Source organism: Nylanderia fulva, unplaced genomic scaffold, assembly GCF_048542155.1.
Source record: "Nylanderia fulva isolate GAGA-0341 unplaced genomic scaffold, ASM4854215v1 Scaffold159, whole genome shotgun sequence".
Lineage (NCBI taxonomy): Eukaryota > Metazoa > Arthropoda > Insecta > Hymenoptera > Formicidae > Nylanderia > Nylanderia fulva.
Window position 1 is genome coordinate 23038 of NW_028189828.1, and position 23456 is coordinate 46493.

The window sequence follows — 23456 nt, forward strand, 5'->3', positions numbered from 1 at the left end:
CCTACACTCCCCCTTCCCCCACCCCTTTCTCCCTTTTCCCCTTCCTCCAATCCTCTTCTGTACTCCCAATGACTTCATTTTCTCTTTCTTTTTTTTTCCCCTTTCCATCTATTTCTTTTCCCCTCTTCCTTCTATTTCCCCCAATTTTTTCCCCCAAATATCCCCCGACCTTTTTTCATTTCCCCCTCGCGTTTTTCTTCTCTCTTATCTGCCTTTCTTCTATCTCCACTTCTATGGGGGGATGATCCGAACCACCTTTTCTCTTATCCTTTAAACCTTTAAACCCTTTTCTCCGCATCCTCTTTCCCATTACATTTAAACTATTCCCTGTTTTTTTTCCCCCGGGAATGACCACCCCCTCTTTATCTCCCTTTGGTTTTCCGTTCATTTGCTCCATCCTCTTTTCCCAAAAAAATTTCCCGCAATTTTCTTCCTTCGGCATTGATTAAGTGGGCTTCGACTTTTTTATTTTCCTAAACCTCTCCTCTCCTGCATTTTCCTCACCCCCAAAATCTTTTCCCCTCCTTTTTCCCCTCCCCCGGGATTAAAAAACTTATTTTCGTGTAAAATTCTTTCCCCCTTTCCTTTTGTCCACCTCTTTTTCTCCCTGAGCCTTTTTCCCTTTCCCACGGTTTCTCCCACCCCCCTCCCTTTTCCTCCCCATCTTTACTCTTCCTACCACAAAGCCCCTTTCCTGGTTTTAACTCCTCTTTTTTCCTTTCCTGCAATCTCCTTTTTTTTCCCCTGAAACATGGGTTTTTATCCTCTTCCTTTTTATTTTTTTCTACTTTCTCCGGGGACTCCCCATAAAGACCTTTTTGGGGGAATTTTCTCCCCTTTTTCCATCCTTTTTCCCTTCCCTCCCCGTTTGGGGTTTAAAACATCAATCCATTCCCCTAAAAACTTTTTCCAAAAAAAATGTACCTTTTTCCCCCTAAACTATACTAGGGGGGTTTAATTTCCCGGGGGCAATTTGGGGGAAAGGGCGGGGGGGGGGGGGAAATCGGGGCGGGGGGGGGGTGACCCTCCCCGCGGGAGAGGGGGGGTTTTTCAGCAGATTTTAATTATCTTTTTCCGCTCGGTTACCGGGTAAGGGGAATTTTGTTACCTGATTTTGTTTTTAAAACAAGATTAAACGGAATCTGGTTTCAAGATAAGATAAGCTAAAATTTTCAAAAAAACAAAAAAAGATAAGCGGGGCGTCTTTGATATTAAGGCTCCCCCCCAAAAAGCTTTTTAAAAATGAGTAAAAATTATAAATCGTTTAAAAAAAAATATAAAAAAAAAATATATAAAAAAGTTTTTACGTCTCGTCGCATTTTTCTCCGCACGTTTTATTACGTTTCGGCATGTATAATTTAGCTGTTTTAAACCAGGGGATTAAAAAGTGAACCGTCAGTTGGAAAAATGGTTTGACGAGAGATGATCGTAAAAAAAGGACAATAAACGGAAAATAAAATAACAACATTTTTTAAAATTAGGAGTAGGGGTAAATCGAAAAATTTTTTTTGAAATATTTAATTGCGTGAGAAATATTTTTTTAAAAAATTAGGAGAAGAAAATAAATCGAAATTTTTAGAAAAAATATTGGGGGGAAAGAGAAAATTAAAAGTAGTGGGGGTTTTAAATTTTTGGGGTTTTTTGGTTGTTTTGGTTTTGGGGTTTTTTGGTTTGGGGGGGTTTGGGGGGGGTTTTTGGGGTATTTGGTTGGGGGTTTTTGGGGGGGGGGGTGGAAAAAATTGGGGTTTTATTTAAAAAGGGGGGGGGGGGTCGGGATTTGGGGGGGCCCTTTTTAAATTAATTTTAAAAATTTTTTTAAAGCGGTTTTTTTAAATGTTTTTTAAGTAGGTTTTGGGGGGGTTTTTTTTGCCCTTTTTAAATTTTTTGGGCCGGGCACTTTTTCCCTCCCCCCCGGTTCCCTTTGGGGTTTGGTTTTGAACGGTTTTTTTAATAAAGGGGTTTTTACTTGTTTTAAATGGTGGGGGGGGTTTTTTGGGGGGTGGGGTATGGGGAAATTTAATTGAGGGTGTAGGGTTTAGGGGTGGGTTGGGTTTTAAGGAGGTTGGGGGGGTTTTTGGGGGGTTGGGGGGAAGGTGTTTTTTAGGATTGGTTTTAGGGTTTAAAAGTTTTTTTGGGGTAAATTTTGGGTGGGGGCCCTTTTGGGGGGAAAAGATCTTTTGGGTTTAGGGGGTTGGGGGGTATTTGGGGGGTTTTAGTGCTTTGGGGGGGTTGGGATGGTTTTTAAGGGTAGGGGTTTTTGGGGGGTTTTTGGGGGGTTTGGGGAAAGTTGGTTTTAATTTGGGGGGGTATGGTTAGGGTTTTTTTCTGGGTTGGGGGGGGGAAAAAAGGGGGGGGGTTGGTTTAAGGTTTTTTTTTAAATTTTTGGTTTGGTTTGGGGGCAAACCTTTGGGGAAATTGGATTTAAAAAAAATGGGTAGGGGGTGGGGAGGTGGATGGGGGGAAATGGGTTATTAAAAATTTTTGAAAGGGGGGGGTAGGGGGTATGGGAAAGTTGGGGGGGGTTTTGGGGTTTAAGGGGGGGGGCGGGTAAATTTGGTTGGGGTTTTGGGGGGGTAATTTTGGGGGTGGAAAACGATTGGGATTGGGTTGGGAAGGGTTTTTTGGTGGTTTGGGGGGGTTTTGGGGGGTTTAGGGGGGGGAGGGGGGCGGGGGGGGTTTAAATGGGGGGGGTGTAGGGGCTGGGGGAAAAAAATAGGGGGGGTAATTGGAAAAAGGGGGGGAAAAAAAAATGTGGGGTTTTAAGGGTTGGGGGGGTTTTTGGGGGGGGTTGGGTTTTAAGCGTAAAATTGGGGGTGGGTGGGTTTTTTTTTTTTTTGGGTTTGGGGGTTTTGGTGTTGGAGGTTAAAAAAAAGGCGTTTTTGGGGGTGGGGATTAATAAACTTTTTGGAGGGGGGGATTTTTAAGGGTTTGGGAATTTTGAAAAAGAAAAGGTTTTGGGGAAAAATTTGGGGGGGGGTTTATTTAAAGGGGAGGGTTTATAAGGGTTTTTTGGATTTGGGGGGGGGGTTTTGGGGGGGAATTGGGTTTAAAAAAGGGTTTTTGGGTTGTTTTTTGTGGGTTTTTTTTGGGGTAATAGGGTTTTGGTTAAAAAAAAATTTTTAAAAAAAGGGAAAAATGGGTTTTTTTTTTTTGGGTTAATGGGAATGGGTTTTTTTTTTTAAGGGTTTTTGTTTTTTTTTGGTTTGGAGGGGGTTAAAAGGAAAAGGGGGGTTTTAAAAAGGGGGTTGGGGGTTGGGGTATTTTTTTTGTGGGGGGGGGGGGGGTTTGGGGGGGGGTGTAGGGGGGGGGTTTTTAAGGGGGGGATGGGGAAGGGTGGTTTTGGTGGGTTGGGGAAAATTTGGGGATGTTAAAATGGGGGTGGTTTTAAAAAATTTAAAAACGAAAATTTGGAGGTGGTTTTTTTTGTGGGGGGGGGGGGGTTTGGGGGGAAAGGGGGGTTGGGGGGGTTGCTGGGGGGGATGGTGGGGGGTTTTTCGGGGGGGTTTATAAAAAGGGTTTGGGGGGGGGGTGGGGTTGGGGTTTTAAATTTAAGGGTTTTTAAAAAAGGGGGTTTTTTTTTGGGTAGGGGAAGGGGGGGCATATGGTTTTAAAGGTGGAAAAAGGGGGGGGGTAAAGTTGGCCGGGGGTTTGATTTTTAAAAAACTTGGGAAACCTTGGTGAAAATTTTTAAATTATGGGGGGGAGGAAAAGGTTTTGTTCTGGGAAAGGGAAAAAAAGAGGAAAAGTATTAAAAAAATGTTTATTTAAAAAGGAGGTCGCAAAGGGAACCCGGGAATAAATTTAAAATCCATTTTTTAACCCAATTTTTTTAGGTTTTTCAGTAAGATTTGGGGGTCCCGAAAACACCAAGGTTTTTGGGGAAGGCTAAAGGTTTTTCGAAAGCCACTATTTTTCCCCCCTTTTTCCTTTTGGGTTTTTAATTTCCGGGGAGAGGAATCTTTTTCCCCCCTTTTCATTAAAGCCCTTATGTGGTTTAAGGAAAAAATGCAGTTTAAAAAATTTATTCCCTTGCAAACTTTTACGGATCCAAGGGGTCGTTTTCCGCTTTTGCCGTAGAAAATTTTTTCGAAGGGAAGTTTACAGGAAAATATTTTTGGGTTGGTTCCCAAAAAAAATCCCTTTTTAGGGGAAACCGTGCCGGACACCCAAAATTTGGGCGGAAAGGGGTCGCGGAGGGAAAGTACCCCTTTCCCATCAATGGTTATGTTTTAACCCCATTTTTTAAAAACCGGTTTTAAATTTTTGCCGGGGGTTTGGAAGGGTTTCTGGAAGGAAAGGAGAAGAAAACCCCTTGGAAAGGAAATTTTTTTCCCAAACTCTAATCTTTAAAAAGGGTTTGATCAAATTCCAAATTTTGGAAAAATTTAAAATACGGAAAAAAATTTCCCCGGGGTGGAAAAGGGCCAAAACTGTCCAAAAATTTTTCCCCGATTTTCCCCCCGGGAAAACGCCCCCCAAGAAATCCCAGGAATATGTCGTCCGGGTTAAAATTTCCGGTTCAATTTCCGGGAATTTAAATTTTGGTAAAACACTTTAAAAATTGGAAATTAAAAACGTTTTTGCCCGTTTTGGAGGGAAAAATTACATTTGGGTTCCCTTGGGCCTTTTTTAACCTTTTTTTTTTCCTCGCTTCCTCGGAAATTTGTAAGAGGCGAAACCCCTTCCGGGCGGCCTTTCCCAAAGGGGCCAGGTTGACGTTTTAAACTCCCCAAAAATACGTTGGGGCTTTATTGTTCTTAAAGTTTTGCAACCCAGGGGCTCCCCAAAAAAATTTTTTTGGCGCGCCCGATTGGTTTAAAATCGGGTAATTTAAATTTTTAAATTAAAAAATCCCCCCTGTTTTTGCGCCACAAAAAAAATATCCTTTTCCTTTTTCCCTTCCGCCTCTTTCCTTTAAAAGCCCATGGACTTGTTTTGGTTTTTTTAAAAAGATTTTTTCCCAAAAACCCGGGGGCCCAAAACCGCGGCTCTTTTTCAAAAAAAACCGGAAATTTTCCCAAAATTCAATTTTTCCCCTTTTTTGGGTTTTTCCCTTTCCCCGGTGGGCTTTTTACGGGGAAAAAATTTCCTCTGTTGGAGGGATTCTTTCCGCCCCCCGGTCCAATGGGTTGGACCGGGTTTTTGATTCAAATTACCAAACGTTTTCCAAAACGGTTCCCGGGGAAAATTGTTAGCCGGGGAGAACCCCCCCAAACCCAAAGGAATGGTTTTTTTGCAAAGTTTTCTACCCTTGTGGTTATTTTCTTGGGAAATTTCGCCGCCAATTTTTTTCTGACAAATATTGGAGCAAAGGGGGTCCGCGAAATTAAATGGGGGACTTTATCAAAATCGGGAAGTTTTGGGAAGGAAACAAATTAAAATTCCCTCCCAAAAAACCGGAAGGTAAATGTATGGGGTTTCGGAACAACAAGGTAAAACCCCGGGGCAACCGTAAACGAAAGGATGAATGCGTTTTTCAACAAAAATTAAATTTTTTTCGTTAGAATTAAATACCTGTGCACAAGGCACCAAATTTTACTTGGTCACGGCCAAGATTTAAAATTGGAATAATCTCTACAAGAGATTTAATTCCATACATCCCCTGTTCCCCCCATAAGGAAATAAATGCGAGAGAAAAATATAGATCCGAAAGTCGCTGAATCGGGAAGCTTCCCTAGTGCCTGTTCTCTATTTTTCTGCACTCCGCTTTTTTTCTATATGTTCTATACTCTCTGCCCACAATCAGCTGTCATCCAACTTCCTATTTCTCTTCTTCCTACGTTCTCCGTCGAACTATTATCTTTCACACTCTACTCTCACCCTCTCACTTTTCTCCCTCTTCCTCCTCAAACTATTCTCTCCACTTTCTCTGTACTCTACACCCTCAACTCTTTGCACTCACACTCCACGTACACTACTTCTGCACCGAAAACGGAAGTCCTAAATTCATTTTATATAATGACAAATTATTTTCTATCGAGTTTAATCGACAGAACTATTGACGGAATATGTGTAAGCAATAAAACTCTACAGAATATTACTGCTTTGTGATCAAATATTTGAAATATGATGAGATGCTATCAGGTGTTTTTGGAAGTTGGCATCTTATTTGTTCAAATCTATATGTATATTAATACGCTTTTGACTAGTTTTGGCTCAGTAAATAATAATTAAAGAGTAACAAATGGGCAAAGAGCACGTACACGATCTTAGTGTAAAGTTGTAATAAAGTAATAACAGCAATCAATATAATTGTCAAACGTTTCGGTTATTATTTAACCATCTTCAGTGACAAACTTTAGAATAGCAGTGATATCAGTCAAAAAACAACGATCTATCTCGACATATCAAACGGAATCAATCTGTTCATTCCGTTTGATATGTCGAGATAGATCGTTGTTTTTTGACTGATATCACTGCTATTCTAAAGTTTGTCACTGTTTGTCTCGACATATCAAACGGAATGAACGGATTGATCCCGTTTGATATGTCGAGATAGATCGTTGTTTTTTGACTGATATCACTTCTATTCTAAATAAGTTTGTCACTGAAGATGGTTAAATAATAACCGAAACGTTCGACAATTGATTGCTGTTATTACTTTATTACAATTTTACACTAAGATCGTGTACGTGCTCTTTGCCCATTTGTTACTCTTTAATTACTATATATTAATAGTTAATTCGATGGAACTATTATTAAAACCTATCAAAAACTGTAGAATTATGCTGGATGCAAAAAAATCTGACGTTTATTTGTGAGATGCTGACATCAAGAGACACGGTAGTGTCTCGCGACCAGTTAAGGGCGTAGCGGAGACACCGTGTATCTTAACGCGAGTCGGACATTTGAGTCTTTATGATATTTTGAATCCTCAATAATGGCTGAAGCAATCGAGTTTATACTAGACTTAATCGATAGATTGAGTTCGAATTATATAATAAAAGTGTCTTTATTTCTGCTCTACGTGATTTGTAAGCAGAGATATATAAATGCAAAGTCGAAATATGAAAAATTTCTATTAAGAAACGTCCCCGTCATCATTATCATCATCATTATCATTATCATTATCATCATCGACCACGCATACATAGTAGTATCGTGCTACACGTATTCACACGTATACAACACATGCGCACACATATATCACACGTACACAACACATGCAAGATGCATGTAGTGGTAATTTTGTCCATCTCGCACGTTTTACAACAGATGGCGATAGTGGCGCTCCGCCATATCGGCAGCGTGCGGGGTTATGTTGGCTAACTCTCTCTCTCTCTCTCTCTCTCTCTCTCTCTCTCTCTCTCTCTCTTTCTCACACGCACACGCACACACACACACACTCTCTCATTCTCACTCACTCACTCACTGTTCGTCTTGTGTACTTATTTAGTACATTCATGATCGGCAGCGTGCAGGGTTATGTTGGCTAACTCTCTCTCTCTCTCTCTCTCTCTCTCTCTCTCTCTCTCTCTCTTTCTCACACACACACGCACACACACACACTCTCTCATTCTCACTCACTCACTCACTGTTCGTCTTGTGTACTTATTTAGTACATTCATGATTAAACATCTATATGCATTAATGTGAAATTTACTTACAATTAGTTTACTTGAAATATTCAATCTCTAAAATGTTTATCTTATAAGATAAACAAAAAAATCTGAGTAAATAATAAGAAAAAAAAAACAAGGATTATTATTGTCATAATTTTTTATCAATTAAGTACTCTCAACTATCCAATAATTAAATAAATACGTACAAATGTGCGCGCGTGTACACACATACACATATTGATATTAAAGAGATTGAAGGAGAGGAAGGAGAAGATAAAAATTTAAATATTCACATATATTTTCAAATATTATATATGAATTTATAGTTTACATATCTAATTAATAATGAATTTCTAATTATATTAAACATATCAAAATAAAGACATACATGTATTTATCAAATGAATAAAATTATTGAATACAGACTTCAAAAATTTATTAAACATAGACTTAAAAAATTAATTAATTAAACATATTCCAAATTTAGAAAAAATAAACTTTATTTATATATGCAACAGCTTTTTAAACTAAATTTTTAAATTCTATTTTATATTAGACAATTATCTCAATCAACATCTACGTCCACATTAGCTGCACTGCAGACTACCTCTACAGCCACATTATCTGCTCCGCGGATATAGCGTTATGCCAATACGATACATTACATGTACTTACTTACTTGCCTTTACTGTACCAACTCTTGTTCTTTCCACGTAATCATGTTTTTACAGTTATCGTTTGCTGTATATCTTCTAGCAAACATTATTTCGTGTGAAGTGTATTTAATTAATTAAATCTCTGCGAAAGATTGAGAAGATGAAGGGATAATTCAAACTATGAAGACATGGTTACATGGAAAAGACAAGAGTTGATACAATAATAAAGACATACATGTATTTGTATCCTGCTGGCATAAGGTTATAGAAGTTGATTGAGATTGAAAAATAATAATGAAAATAATAAAAAAAATAAAGACACATGTATTTGTATCGTGCTGGCATAAAGTTATAAAAGTTGATTGAGATTGAAAAATAATAATAAAAATAATTAAAAAAAGGAAATATTCAATCATCATTTAAAAGCATATTTGAAATCTGTAGAATAAACAGTTTTTGCAAAAAATGTGGAGCATTTGAGCTCTAGTAAATCTAAAAATAAATGTAAACATTAATTAATAATAACTGATGTTATATATATATTATATATATAAACCAATTTGTTGCAATATTCACTATAAAAGGTTGTAAGGGTAAGATGGCTAAAAGTGAATAATTTAAAAGATAGTTAACATAATTTTACATAAACTGAAATATTTCATAAAATAAAATATTTGTAATATTTCGAAGTTTATGTAAGATTATGTAGATACATAAAAATTATACCTTTACAACTTTTTATAGTAAATATTGCGAGGAATCGATTTATATGAGAAAAATTAAGGTAATTCTATTTTGAAAATATAAGTGACCTTTAAATAACCTTGAAAATCGCCGTTTATGAAAAAGTCTGTGTCAACTTTTTCTTTTTCGAAATCCTGCAACTTTTATCTAAATTTAATAGAAAATGTATAAAAAATGCTCGACATTAGTACACACACACACACACACACACACATATGGGTAAATTTATATAAATAGGGTGCTTTAGGAGGAATGATCAGGATTCTAGGATATGATTGTACACATCATTTTAAGCAAAGAAGTTTAGATAAACATGTTTAATAATTGTTCTATTCCGGTCATAAAAATATACAAAAATGAATGATATAATCTCTAAAAACTCACCTTTAAAAAAAGGTAAAAAAAGGCGACCAGTTAAGGGCACGCCATTAACAAAAATTATCCATTGCAAACCCATGTAGAATCCTATCCTATTGCAAACCCATGTAGAATCCTATGAAAAATTAATCATTGCAAACCCATGTAGAATCCTAGGCAAAATTAACCATTGCAAACCCATGTAGAATCGTACCCATTGCAAACCTATGTAGAATCCTATGAAAAATTAACTATTGCAAACTCATGTAGAATCCTATGAAAAATTAACCATTGCAAACCCATGTAGAATTGTATTAAAAATTATCCATTGCAAACTTATGTAGAATCCTACATTGCAAACCCATGTACAATAGAATTGTATGAAAAATTATCGATTATAAACCCATGTACAATCGTAACAAAAGTAATGAAATAAAAAAAAATTGCGCCAAGTGAAAGTAGAAACTTGTACCAGTGGAAAATTAAAGTTGCAGACATATATAGAGTCGTATAATGAATCAGTAAAAATTTAAATTTGCAAATGTAGAATCGTACCATAAAAAAACTTATCTTTTAAAAAAAAAGATAAACAAGATGCCAAGTCCATGCGCCATGTGAAAAAGAAATAAAAAAATTTTAGTTAAAAAAACTGGGAGCGCTGCTAAATAATATTCTAACAATATTAAAATTAAATTGTTACTTTTAAACTCATTACAGTTAAAATATGTTTTGTGTTTAAATTAATTAATGTTACTTTAAGGTGCATTGTAATTTTGAAACTTAGCAGCGCGCCCAGTTTTTTTAACTAAAATTTTTTTATTTCTTTTTCACATGGCGCATGGACTTGGCATCTTGTTTATCTTTTTTTTTAAAAGATAAGTTTTTTTATGGTACGATTCTACATTTGCAAATTTAAATTTTTACTGATTCATTATACGACTCTATATATGTCTGCAACTTTAATTTTCCACTGGTACAAGTTTCTACTTTCACTTGGCGCAATTTTTTTTTTATTTCATTACTTTTGTTACGATTGTACATGGGTTTATAATCGATAATTTTTCATACAATTCTATTGTACATGGGTTTGCAATGTAGGATTCTACATAAGTTTGCAATGGATAATTTTTAATACAATTCTACATGGGTTTGCAATGGTTAATTTTTCATAGGATTCTACATGAGTTTGCAATGGTTAATTTTTCATAGGATTCTACATAGGTTTGCAATGGGTACGATTCTACATGGGTTTGCAATGGTTAATTTTGCCTAGGATTCTACATGGGTTTGCAATGATTAATTTTTCATAGGATTCTACATGGGTTTGCAATAGGATAGGATTCTACATGGGTTTGCAATGGATAATTTTTGTTAATGGCGTGCCCTTAACTGGTCGCCTTTTTTTACCTTTTTTTAAAGGTGAGTTTTTAGAGATTATCGTCTTTACACCATCGGAATTTTATAATTTGCTCCCACCAGGAAGCTCATCCCCACCAGCAACAAATTCGGCAGCCGACCGAACACCGATACAAATGTGACACACTTAATTGGAAAAAGCTAAAGAGAGAGTTCGTGTTTTGATTGTGTTCCGAGTTCTTTTGCTTTAATCTTTGAATTAACTATTTTTGCTTGAATCGGAAGATTCTTGTGAACACACACACACACACACACACAGGTAAACATTGATAAAGGACGGTCGTACTGGTTTGCCATCGCCCGTGAGCTTCGGCTAAAAATTTTTGTAACAATCTCAGTTTATTTCTTTTATTTAAAATATATATATTTAATGTCAATTTAAATATTTGTCACATTTATTTAAAGCTACTAATTATCTTATTACTAATTATGCTACTAATTATCTTATTATACAATATCTTATATATTTATGTTCGTCTTTTCTTTCTAGCAATAGCAGCAAGTCTAGCAAAAGTGTTTACTTGCTCAATATCAAGTCTGGCAAAAGTGTAATTGACAGGAAAAAATTGTTTAAATATTTTCACACATTTCTACGTGAAAAAATAAAATGTCGTGGATATGGAGTTATATTTTGTATTGGTTTCAATTATTAGCTTTAAAGATTATAAAAACTGGTCAAATACCTAAACATGTGGCAATAATGATGGATGGTAATCGACGTTATGCAAAAAAACGTAATATGGCCAAAATGGATGGAAATAAAAAAGGGTATGTGTCTTTGAAAAGAGTTTGTATTTATATATTAATCTTTTTTATTCTCTTATATCATGTACATATACGTTATGTTTCATTTATAAATATGATACACTGATAGAAGTAATTGATTGGTGCACGAACTTGGGTATTACAGAAATCACAGCATATACTTTTAGTATAAATAACTTCAATCGCAGTAAAAATGAAGTTAATGGATTTATGAAATTAGCCAGATACAAGTTTAAGCTTATGTTAGAAGAGAAGTATATACAAAATTTTAAATTGGTCATATACATATCTATCTACCTATCTATCTATATATGTATATATATATATATATATATACAAAATGCAACATTATATACAGGGTGTTCGGCAACAGGTGGGCCAAAATGTAAGAAGTGATTCTACATGATAAAATAAGACGAAAATGAAGAATGACAAAATTGCGTCCGAGACTTCGTTCATTAATTATGAATATTTTAAACTTCGCATTAAGAGCGCCTGACGCACGGTAATCTGCCGATATCTGGCGTACGTAAGGTACATCGGTAGAGTTGCCGTCAAAATACACTGTGACGCATAAGTATACAAAAACTTACCTCGTAACAGTTGATGTATATTTTGCAATATTTAGCTTAGAACAACATTCCTTTCACAACATACATCGCGATTATCCCGTCTACAAGATTTATCCACAAAAAATTTTACACGAATCATAATAACATTAACAGTATAACTTTTTTTATTCTGTCGTAGACAGACCACGATTCTTCTGTGAAAGTGCTATCTTTCGTTTTGAAAGTCAATCATCATGTTCTGTAATACACTTGATGCAAATTAAATTTCTTGTTATTTTTCCAGTATTTATCCAGTTAACTGCATGAGACATAGTTTTTAAATGTTCCTAAAAGAAAAAAAGAACACTTAAATCTGACCCGCCGCGAAGATAATTTTATCGCCACGAGTTCCTGGCCAAATATTTATAGAAAAATGTCGCAATGAATTTATTTCTATCAGTGCTTTTTTAAAATATGCTACACAGTATTATTCCTGATTCGTTCTATTGCTGCAATTCTATCTTTTATGTCCGAGTCACATTGATTATGTCCACCGGATCTGCTTTTATCATTTTGGTATCCTGCAATCTTTAATGACGCTTTGAGAATATTTATTTTTATCAGGATATGTTTTTTTTCATAAATACGTCTATTTTCGGTAGTATTATTTATTTGAACGTATAAAAAATGCATATTTTTAAGTTCATGAAAAAAAATGCATATTTTTAAGTTCATGAAAAATATAACTTTTCAAGATAACGAAGAATGTACGAACAATGCACAAGTTAGTATGAAAATTATTACAGCACACTTTCATAAACTAAAATACTTGCTGTACGCATTGTTCGCAACGACAAAAGAATTGTTATTAAAACAAACGAGAAATACGGCAGTTGACGACGGCGGCGGTAGCCTTTTTTTAGTTTGTAGTCTGTAAAAGTGTGCTATAGTAATTTTTATACTGACTTGTGTTTTTTCAATATTTTATAAAATGAATTATACTTTACTTGAACTTACAGATATGCATTTTTGTTATGGTCAAGCAAATGGTAATGCCACCGAAGCCAGACGTATTTATGAAGAAAAATATCCAGATAGAAATATACCAAATAGGAAAACATTCACAAGGCTTCATCAAAGATTGCGAGATACCGGAATGTTAAAAGCTAAAAGATCCGGTAAACATCATCATCGTGATGTGGACTTAGAAGAAAGAGTGTTACAGTACATTGAAGAAAATCCTTGCTCAAATACGAGGAAAATTGCAGCAATAGAAGGAATAAGTAATGCTACTGTATGGCAAATTTTAAAAGAGTAACAACTACATCCATATCACTATCAACGGGTACAAGAATTGGAAGCAGGAGATTTTGAAAGAAGAATTAATTTTTGTACGTGGATCTCGTCTAAAATTACAGAGGATCCAGATTTTACGTCGAAAATATTATTCACCGATGAGGCAAGTTTCAATAGATACGGCATAATTAATTTTCATAATGATCACGTTTGGGCTGATGAAAATCCACGAGCGCTGAAAGTAATAAATACTCAGCGACAATTTTCTACAAATATTTGAGGAGGAATTCTTGGCGACAAAATTATTGGTACTGTTATTTTGCCTCATCGGTTGACAGGACAAGCATACATGGAGTTTTTACAATTTCGGTTGCATGAACTTTTAGAAAATGTATCACTACAAGTGCGCAGAGACATGTGGTTTATGCATGACGGTGCACCACCACATTATTCTGCAAATGTGCGAGAATATTTAAACAATAATTTTAGAAATAATTGGATTGGTCGAGGAGGACCTGTCCCTTGGCCAGCTTGTTCTCCAGATTTGAATCCCCTCGATTTCTTTTTTTGGGGACATTTAAAAACTTTAGTATATTCCACACTTGTGTTAACACTGGAAGAATTAGAACATAGGATTCAATTTACATCAAATGTAATACAGAACATGATGGCTGACTTTCAAAGCGTAAGACAAAATTTCCAAAGAAGAATTGAGCTCTGTCTACAACAGAATGGAGGATACTTTGAACATTTGTTATAATGTTAATATAACATGTTATGTTTCGTGTAAAATTTTGTATGTTGTAAAAAGACTGTTGTTCCGCGCTAAATATTATACAATGTACATCAATTGTTACGATGTAAGTATCTGTGTACTTATGCGTCACAGTGTATTTTGACGGCGACTCCACCGATGTACCTTTTGCACGCCAGATATCAGCAGATTGCCGTGCGTCAGGCGTCCTTAGTGCGAAGTGTAAAATATTTATAATTAATAAACGAAGTCTCGAACGCAATTTTGTCATTCTTGATTTTCGTCTTATTTTATCATGTAGAATCACTTCTTACATTTTGGCCCACCTGTTGCCGAACACCCTGTATATATATAATGTTGCATTTTGTAATAATAGATCTATCAGATTATGTTGTAACTAGCTTTAATTCCGCGCTTTAATTAATTAGAAATCCGATTTTCTCGAAATTAGTACCAAAATGTTGCAAATTTGTCGGAAAAAGCTACAATGTGTTTTTTAATTTTTATTTTTTCTTTGATTTTAGAGAAAATTCCATTATCGTGAAAAAATGTTTTCAGATTTCTAACTAATTAAAGTGCGGAATTAAAGCTAGTTACAACATAATCTGATGGATCTATTAATACAAAATGCAACATTTTTAGGAATAAATGGGATGAAAAAGGAATACGTATACGTGTAATTGGCAATTTGGCCTTACTTTCAGAAGAAATGCAAAAATTATTGGCCAAAATGATGATTACCACTAAAAACAATAATAAAATAACTTTAAATCTTGCTTTTCCTTATTCATGTAAGATGACTGTATATGTTTAAACTCATGATATTTTTCATTAAATAAGAATTTACACAATATTTTGATATCTTTGCGTAGCAAGGGATGAAATTACGCATGCAGTTAAGGATATATTAAGAGGTGTAAAACATGGTGATATTTTACTAGAAGATATAAATGAAGACCTGATTTCTCACAGTTTATATACTTACAAATCTACAAATCCAGATTTATTAATTCGTACTTCTGGAGAAGTTCGACTTAGTGACTTTCTCTTGTGGCAAGTAAGAAGATACAGTTTAATAAACATTTTTTATTTACTCTAAAGAAGATATACTAATTAAAATAATTTTAATTACTAATTTTAAATCCTTTTTTAGATCTCCAATACTTGTATCTATTTTTCCAATGTATTATGGCCTGAATTCAATTTATGGAATTTTCTTAGTGCTATTTTTTATTATCAAAGGTGCTATTCTGACTTGCAAAAAGTCGCGAAAATAGAAAATTTGAAGCCAATTGTGCACAATAATAGAGTATCTATGTATGTTAATAAGTTGCATCATAAACGCGAAGATATAATTGAAAATTTATATCTATCGACAGTTCAACCATAAATATTGAATATAAATGGGTACCTAACAATTATATTGACCATACGTTAAATACTTTTAATTTGTTACACCCACGTATACAATTCACAGTTGAAAAAGAAAAAAACCATAGTTTGAGTTTCTTGGACATCAAATTAATATCAAAAAATAATAAAATTATTTGCGATTGATTTAGAAAGCCTACGTTTTCTGGAAGGTATTTGAATTTTCTTTTGCAACACCCTATATGTCAAAAAAGAGGCACAATTGTCGGTCTGATTGATAGAGTAATTTTATTATCACATCCTTTATTTCATCAAAAAAATATAGAAATGATTATTAACATCCTAATCAATAATAATTATTCGGTAAAATTCATATTTGACACAATTAAATATAGACTAAAAACTCTAATTTATACTAGAAGTAATATTCCAAACAACAGTTTAAGTCAGTCAAATAACTCTTCTTTGTTTTTTACTGTACCTTATTTACCGAATATTACTGAACAATTGATAGGTATCACAAAAAAAGCTGACACTAGACTCTCTTATGTAAGTATGAATAAATTAGAGAAGTTTATAAAAACACATAAAAATAAAATATCTAAAGGAGCGAATACTAATGTAGTACATAAAATCAACTGTAAAAATTGTGATGCCTCATATGTGGGTCAGACTAGCAGAAAATTGAATACTAGGATAATGGAACATAAAAAACACATCAACAGAAATTGTTCTAATAAATCAGTTGTTACTGATCATAGAATAGAGTTCTCCCATGATTTTGACTGGGATAAAGTAAAAATTTTAGGTAAAGAACCGTATTATAACAAAAGACTAATATCGGAAATGTTATATATAAAAAGACAATCCAATGGATTGAATCTACAAAAGGATACTGAATATTTGCCTGATATATATAATAACATTATAGAGTCTCTGCCAAAATTATCAGGGTTTAAAAACAAACCTTGATATAAAAAGGTGAAACACCGAGTTACTATCTCATTTGATATCTGAGAGTTGTGACGGTTGGACGTTTTGTTTTGTCTTCACTAAAAACATTTAAAAAGATGTCGGATCTGATACTTGAAACTTCTATAAAATAATCACCATTTTGTTTGAGTGAGTGTGTAGTGCATTTTACTTGGCAGATTATAATGAATAATTAGATATTGTTTATTTAGATCTCAATTTAATGATTAACAACATTTCATCATGAAGATTTAATCAAGATATCTCTCTTGACCAGTAAATCAGGAAGTCTATACTCGTTATATTCCGTTTTATTATAGCAATGTAACAATTATATATTGGTGTTTGCTAGGAATAGTACTATCGAATTACAAGTTAATATTGATAGAATAAAATTATTTAAATCGAGTATAAAATCTATTGGCCTATTCTAATTAAAATACACTTCAAGCGGGATATTTATAAGCCTTTCGTAGCTGCTGCTTATGTGGGAAATAGCAAACCAAAATCAGTCAATTTATTTTTGAAGGATTTCATTGCTGAGGTCAATATCCTGCAAAATAGAGGCATAATTATTAATAACAAATATTATAGTATAAATATAAAGTGTTTTATCTGTGACACACCTGCCAGAGCATACCTTAAATGTATTAAGGGTCACAACGCAAAATATGGTTGCGAACAATGTCTGGTAGAACGTCAAACTCATCATAAAATTGCCACATATTTAGACATTAATTCTTCCAAAAGAACCGATGAAAGTTTTCGAAATTTTTCACATGTGGAACATCATACAGCAGCATCACCTTTAATATACATACAGCCATCAGTGAACATGGTCAATGATTTTCTTCTCGACTTGATGCATTTGTGTTATCTAGGAGTCATGAAACGTTTAATTGATGCTTGGATGTTATCTGATTTTAATACACATCTTAGTAGCAGTCAGAAGAGAATATTATCAAGCCAAATGGAGAAAATAAGATTTCAACAGCCCGACGAATTCCATCGAAAGATTAGAGGTATTGAGCACCATGCTAGATTTAAAGCCATGGATTATCATTTTATCTTGTTATTAACATTTTTTATTACTTCATGTAGCTTGTCGAATGTTATCGATGGAAAATGCAGTTGAATATACAAATTATATAGAAGAATTACTTACCAAGTTTATTGTTCTAGCAGAAAAACTTTATGGTCCACAATTTGTAGTCTTAAATGTCCATAATTTAATGCATATTTCAGATGATGTAAGAATTATCAGTTTTCGATGAAATAAACAGAGAAAAAATATTTGTAATTTCTCTTTTGCATTAAATGTACATATATTTTATATGTATAATTATAATTATATGCAAAATTATAAATACAATTTAAAAGAAAGCAAAATAAAAGAAAGCATTTTCTTTTGAAATTTTCCCTAAAAATCATAGTAATCGTGGGACAATATGGTAATGGAAAGAATTTTATGAGAATTTCTGATTAATATTTAGCATAATAAAAATATCTATCACAATAAAATATAAAATATGTTTGATTAATTTAACCATCCAGTTTAGTAATTTAAGTATACAGTAGAGTTAGTAATGTAAGCATTTTTATATATTTTAACTTTATTGCCGTATGTATAAGAGAAAGGAAAGCGAGAGAGATGTTAATCTATTTTATTTATATTTTCGTTTTACTTGTCCTTAGACGGTTTAGTTTTATTATGCGTTATATTTTTATTTATTTGTGCGACCGTCAACCTAATCTCTCTCGTTCGTAAGAATTATTGTTTTCGCGAGCACCGAACGATTTTATGTAAAATTGCTCCGATTGGTCCGGTACTTTGGGGTGGGAATATTTTAGACAAGCGAGTATAAAGGTGAGGATATTTGAGCGAGCGATACAGTTTGACACAGTTTTGACACAGTTTTGACACAGTTTTGACACAGTCATAAATCTGAGAAAGTACTTATTCTGGCGGCGTTACCAGCAGTTCCGGCGTCTGTATCGACTCTACAGTATATATATATATATATATACACATCGGATCGCAAATAAATACATTATACTGGAACATAATATACATATATATATCCTCACACACATCCTGACTAAATTATAATAAATTGAACGAGATCCATCCATCTGGCATAAATCTGAGGACCGCGAATCCAGTCAGCGACGAGGTAAAAAGGTTAGTGCTAACACTTATAGCGCGCTAACAGTAAAATTTATCAAACATTTTATATTTTATCGTAATAGATATTATTTTTGATGTAATAAATATTAATCAGAAAAATTCTCAAAATTTTTTTATACCATATTGTACCATGATTATCATAATTTTAAAGATAAATTCTAAGAGAAAATTCTTAGAGAAAAAAAAATAATTACGTGATATTTGTTGTCGATTTACAGGTTTGTAATTACATCTATAAACACTCACTAAAATTTCTACAATAATATATAGCATGTGGTCCCGGGTTCCAGCCCCGACTCATTGTCAGCAGTGAACAGTACTGTTAGCCCGGGTCTACAATGAGAGTTTTAAGACTTAAAATTTAAGAAATTGGCCAATCATATTCGTTATTCTTCTCTAAATTCAATTGTGATTAGTTAATTTCTTAAGTCTTAAATCTTAAAACTGTTATTGTAGACCCGGCCTTACGCAGTACGCACACATCGCACACAAGCGCGAGTCTTGTACATATAAGGTGCGTTCCGTGTTACGCATATGCGCGCATTTATCTATAGTACACGTCACGTTTACTACAGAAAATGCGCTCATATACATGAAACGAAATGCGGCCATAATGCGCACAGTTCTGCGCATTGAGTATGGTCAGTGGTCCGCGTGTTTATATTACTGCACGTGGAGTACGTGTTAAATATCTAAAAAGTTATTAACAGTGGTGAACGATAATCATGGATGGAAATTATTAGTCATCCTAAAGTCTGTTGTTGTGTCCGTAAACATGTTTAAACAGTTTGGACATTATTTTTGTGCTTTCACTGATCATTCGGATATTTCACTGACCGACCACGTGTACCGACTAGCGAATAGTGTACGCATATCCTTTGTTCTTTAGTGGTTCCGGATCCTTTCCTTTGCAAGCTTGCATTTTTTTTGTCAATATTACCACATTCGGGATAAAATTGCAATTGTAAGTATTAATTATGTTAATTATGAATTAGCGCGCACGCGCGCATACACACGCATGCACAAACGCACAATATATATATTACATATTACATATATTCAGGACTATTCCTTTATTCAATTGTAAGGTTAAGCGAACAATGCTAATTATTTATGTAAAAAGATAATTATATGTGTGTGTGTTTGTGTGTGTGTGTGTGTGTGTGTGTGTGTGTACATAATTATATTCTTTGCATATAAATAAAGATTACCATTATTTATTTAATCTCAAAATTGAATAAAATAATAGTCCTGAAGTATATGATACTTAACTTCAGCATCTATACATAAAGACAGGGTTGGGAAAGTTACTTTGTAAAAGTAACTAGTTACAGTTACAGTTATTTCATTGAAAAAGTAACTAGTTACAGTTACAAGTTACCGATTTTAAAAAATAACTCGTTACAGTTACTCTAAAAGTAACGAGTCGTTACTTTTTAGTTACTTTTTAAAAATAATTATACATTGTTTTAAATATAAGAAGCTTACATTTTATGCACAATTACAGTCAAGTATTTAAAAAAATTCTTGAATGTAATATTGATCGATTTGCTTGCGACTTTGCAATTAACATCAATGTATGAATGATCTTTATATACAACAGTAAAAATAGTAATAGTAAGTTACTAAATGGTAATCGCAAAGTCGCAAGCAAATCGATCAATTATTACCTTTAAGAATTTTTTTTTAATATTTGACTGTGATTGGTCGATCTTAATTATGTGTTATATTATTTTATGTACACAAAATGAAAATTTTAGGTAAAAGATTAAATCATATGAAGATCCATATGCTACTGTTATCAAAATTTAATTTAATAATATAACGGCTACCATACTTAAACAATACTTTTAGCGCATGTTTCCAAAAAAAGTAACTAATAAAGTAACTATTAAAATAGTTACTAGTTACTAAAAAAATGTAACTAAGTTACAGTTACAGTTACAGATGGAGAAAAGTAACGAAGTTAAGTTATAGTTACCAAAAAAAAAGTAATTGTAGCTGTAACTTTGTTACAAGTAACTCGTTACTTCCCAACCCTGCATAAAGATACATACATATAATATATTTACAGATGTCTGACAGCGATAATGATGAACAAATAGTTCATTGATTCAAAATTGTGAGGTTTATTAAATGCGCAGAAAAGGTTCCACAAAAGAGATTGATATCGTTCCTTCAACTTGAATTAATTGGGATAAAAACACTAAACGATTGAAAGTTCCATTTCTTCCACCTCCATATACAACAGAAGGGATAAATAATCTCCATGATTTGGTTAAAAACGAAGTGGAAGCACCAGAGTCATGGCCACTGTTCAGTGTTGACATTGTTGGTCAAGCAAGTATGTATTATATACAATTTTATATTTTTTAAATAAAAGAAATTTAATAAAGTCCAAATTGATTAGATGCTCACAGACTAGCTTCATCCAACAGAACGTTCATCAATCTGTTGGATTGTATCTGATCTGGAAGCACCTTGATGCAGTTAAAAATTTTTCTTACGGATTGATTAAACAATGTAAGCTTATTTATTCGAAATTAATTATGATAAATTTAATAAAACAATAATCTTATTTCAGAAACATATTCAGATGCTGTTGATCGCTTAATGCTTCTTGATCAAAAGGAGACTGCTTTTTCACAGGATTCGGAAGATGACGAACTAAAAATTAAGAAAGCACAAGCAATTTATCAACAAAAGATTTAAAAAAAGTGCGGAAGAAATTAAAGAAATTTTTAGTAGAACTCCTATGTTTACAAAAAAATCTTGTAGTCAGTCAGATATGATTATATTTTAAAATGTACAATATTAATATTTATTTTAGTTAAATTTTTAACTGCATTAAGGTGCTTTCAGATTAGATACAATCCAACAGATAGATGTAGATTCTGTTGGATCAAGCTAGCATCTAATCAATGTGGACTTTATAAAATTTCTTTCATTAAAAAAAATAAAATTGTTGAAAAGTTTAGGATTTAATATTATATTATGTTATAGACCAACGTAAACCTGTCAAGTCATCCAAGTCATCAATGAATACCAAAGATGAAGTACAAATATCTTCGTAGTAATACTATTGTAAGCGAGTTAAGTAAGGCCATGTTTTTTATTTCATTGATGGATCAAGCGCATGATGCGCAAATGCTACACGTGCAGATTTGCGCATAATGCGCTTGATCCATCAATGAATTAAAAAACATGGCCTAAAGCTCACGGGCTACAAGTCATTTTACTGTACAATTATAGTTTAGTTAAAGTTCAACATGTAAAATTAATAAGACGAGTTCTATAATATTTATATTTTCTGAAATATAAATTTTAAATATATATATAAAAAAATATTTATACTTTATTTTATTATACCTTTTATAATTAATATTAGATATGTAGATAAGATAATAATGATTAATGAAAAATATATATGATGTAAAATCTATTACATATTATTGAAAATCAATAACTTTTTTTTCAAAAATCGAATATAGTTCAATAGTATTTTTTCGAAAGGGTGACACCTTAAAATCCTGAAACTAAATTTATTTAATTTATCATATATTTTTCATGCATATGCCACATCAATAACTCGCTAGTTCCATGTCTATACTATGTAGTACCTTACTGGCACCATGTTAGTGCCATGCCAGGATACCAAATATTTCCAAAGTTGTGGCACTAGCGGGCAAAACGTGACGATTCGAGGCATGGCGCTTACCAGCGTACCATGCCAGCTCCTGAAATGGCAGTATGGCACGCTTGTCATTGCCATGCAAGCGCCCAATCAAAATTTCTACCAGGGCAATTGTCAAACAATATCATTTATGATATACATACTATATGTATATCATAAATGACAGTTCCTATAAAAATATACAAATTAATATATTTTATTATTACTATTGTTAAAAACCGTACTCATGTCATTACCATTTCGATCGTACAGACATGAGAACTTAAAAATATTTATATAAAATATTATATAAAATAATTATATAAAAACCTTTTGTAAAAAAATATACATATAAATTATGAAGAAAAACATATTTACTTTATGTGCTCTGTTAATGAGGATCTGAAAAAATAATTAGAGATGACAGATGAAGTTGCAGTTAATATTATAATATAATACACTTTTACATTATTTCAAAGATTTTAACTAAAACCAGACGAAAAACCGCTTAAATTTTTTAAAACATTTGAATCTCGTTTATTATGTAAAATTGTATTACAAAATTTTCAAAGGCATAATTTAATGTAATTTATATTATAATAATAGAACATAATATTTTATTAACACACGGAATTCACTTTTTCCATTTTACTATAAAACACAAACTTATCCGCTTTAGAACGCTGTCAACAAATTTTTATTTAACAATCTACTTGAAACTTAGTGTGTATATTTGTAATAAGATGGTAAATATTAGAAATAAAATTAGACTTCGATTTTAGTGTCTTTTCTTGTAAAAGTCACTGACTTATCATGACAGCCCTACTGGTACAAAGTTGTATTAATAATTGTAGATGTTAATATTACAAAGAAAACCGTGTACAAACGTTATATTACTAAAAAAATATTTTTTTATTTATAATGTATACATATGTGTATTATAATATATATTTTGTATATGCTTGCACAATTTGCTGCAAAATTTTCATAATTCTTCAAATCTTCTATATTATACTTAAAATAAGATTCTATTTCGGATTTTGTTGCGCGTTATCTATAATAGGAAATAGGATCGCGAACTAATCTGGGACAATAAATTATTTTTGTAAATATTTCTTCGAAATATTAATTTTTATTAATTTTTCAAATTA

General features: G+C 33.0%; 1 protein-coding gene, 1 long non-coding RNA gene and 1 pseudogene across 4 annotated transcripts; all 3 read left to right on the top strand.

Moving 5' to 3' along the window:
* The first annotated feature begins 10721 nt into the window (after positions 1–10721).
* On the top strand, positions 10722–16937 carry LOC114943193 (dehydrodolichyl diphosphate synthase complex subunit DHDDS-like). 2 transcript variants are annotated; one of them, XM_085480707.1, is made up of 5 exons: positions 10739–10994; positions 11226–11503; positions 14744–14892; positions 14974–15158; positions 15255–16937. In XM_085480707.1, exons 2-5 carry the CDS (start codon positions 11343–11345, stop codon positions 15489–15491), a joined length of 732 nt encoding a protein of 243 aa, XP_085336833.1. In that variant the 5' UTR covers positions 10739–10994; positions 11226–11342; the 3' UTR covers positions 15492–16937. The 2 variants fall into 2 exon arrangements, with proteins under 2 accessions (XP_085336834.1, XP_085336833.1); XM_085480708.1 differs by having other exon boundaries at positions 10722–11503; positions 14974–15154; positions 15255–15319.
* Positions 16172–17824, top strand: LOC146723954 (uncharacterized; annotated as a pseudogene).
* A 1329-nt stretch (positions 17825–19153) lies between these two features.
* LOC114943194 (uncharacterized) lies at positions 19154–21950 on the top strand. Of its 2 annotated transcripts, XR_003821975.2 has the most exons (4): positions 19154–19596; positions 20707–20976; positions 21217–21438; positions 21636–21950. It is a non-coding gene; the product is annotated as an uncharacterized LOC114943194 (long non-coding RNA). The 2 variants fall into 2 exon arrangements; XR_003821972.2 differs by lacking the exon at positions 21636–21950 and having other exon boundaries at positions 21217–21607.
* Positions 21951–23456: the final 1506 nt, after the last annotated feature.

Coding starts and splice junctions, on each gene's coding strand:
- LOC114943193 (XM_085480707.1), top strand. CDS start 11,343: ATGTCGTGGATATGGAGTTATATTTTGTATTGGTTTCAATTATTAGCT. Junction 11,504..14,743: donor ATGGATGGAAATAAAAAAGG/GTATGTGTCTTT, acceptor CAACATTTTTAG/GAATAAATGGGATGAAAAAG. Junction 15,159..15,254: donor GTGACTTTCTCTTGTGGCAA/GTAAGAAGATAC, acceptor ATCCTTTTTTAG/ATCTCCAATACTTGTATCTA.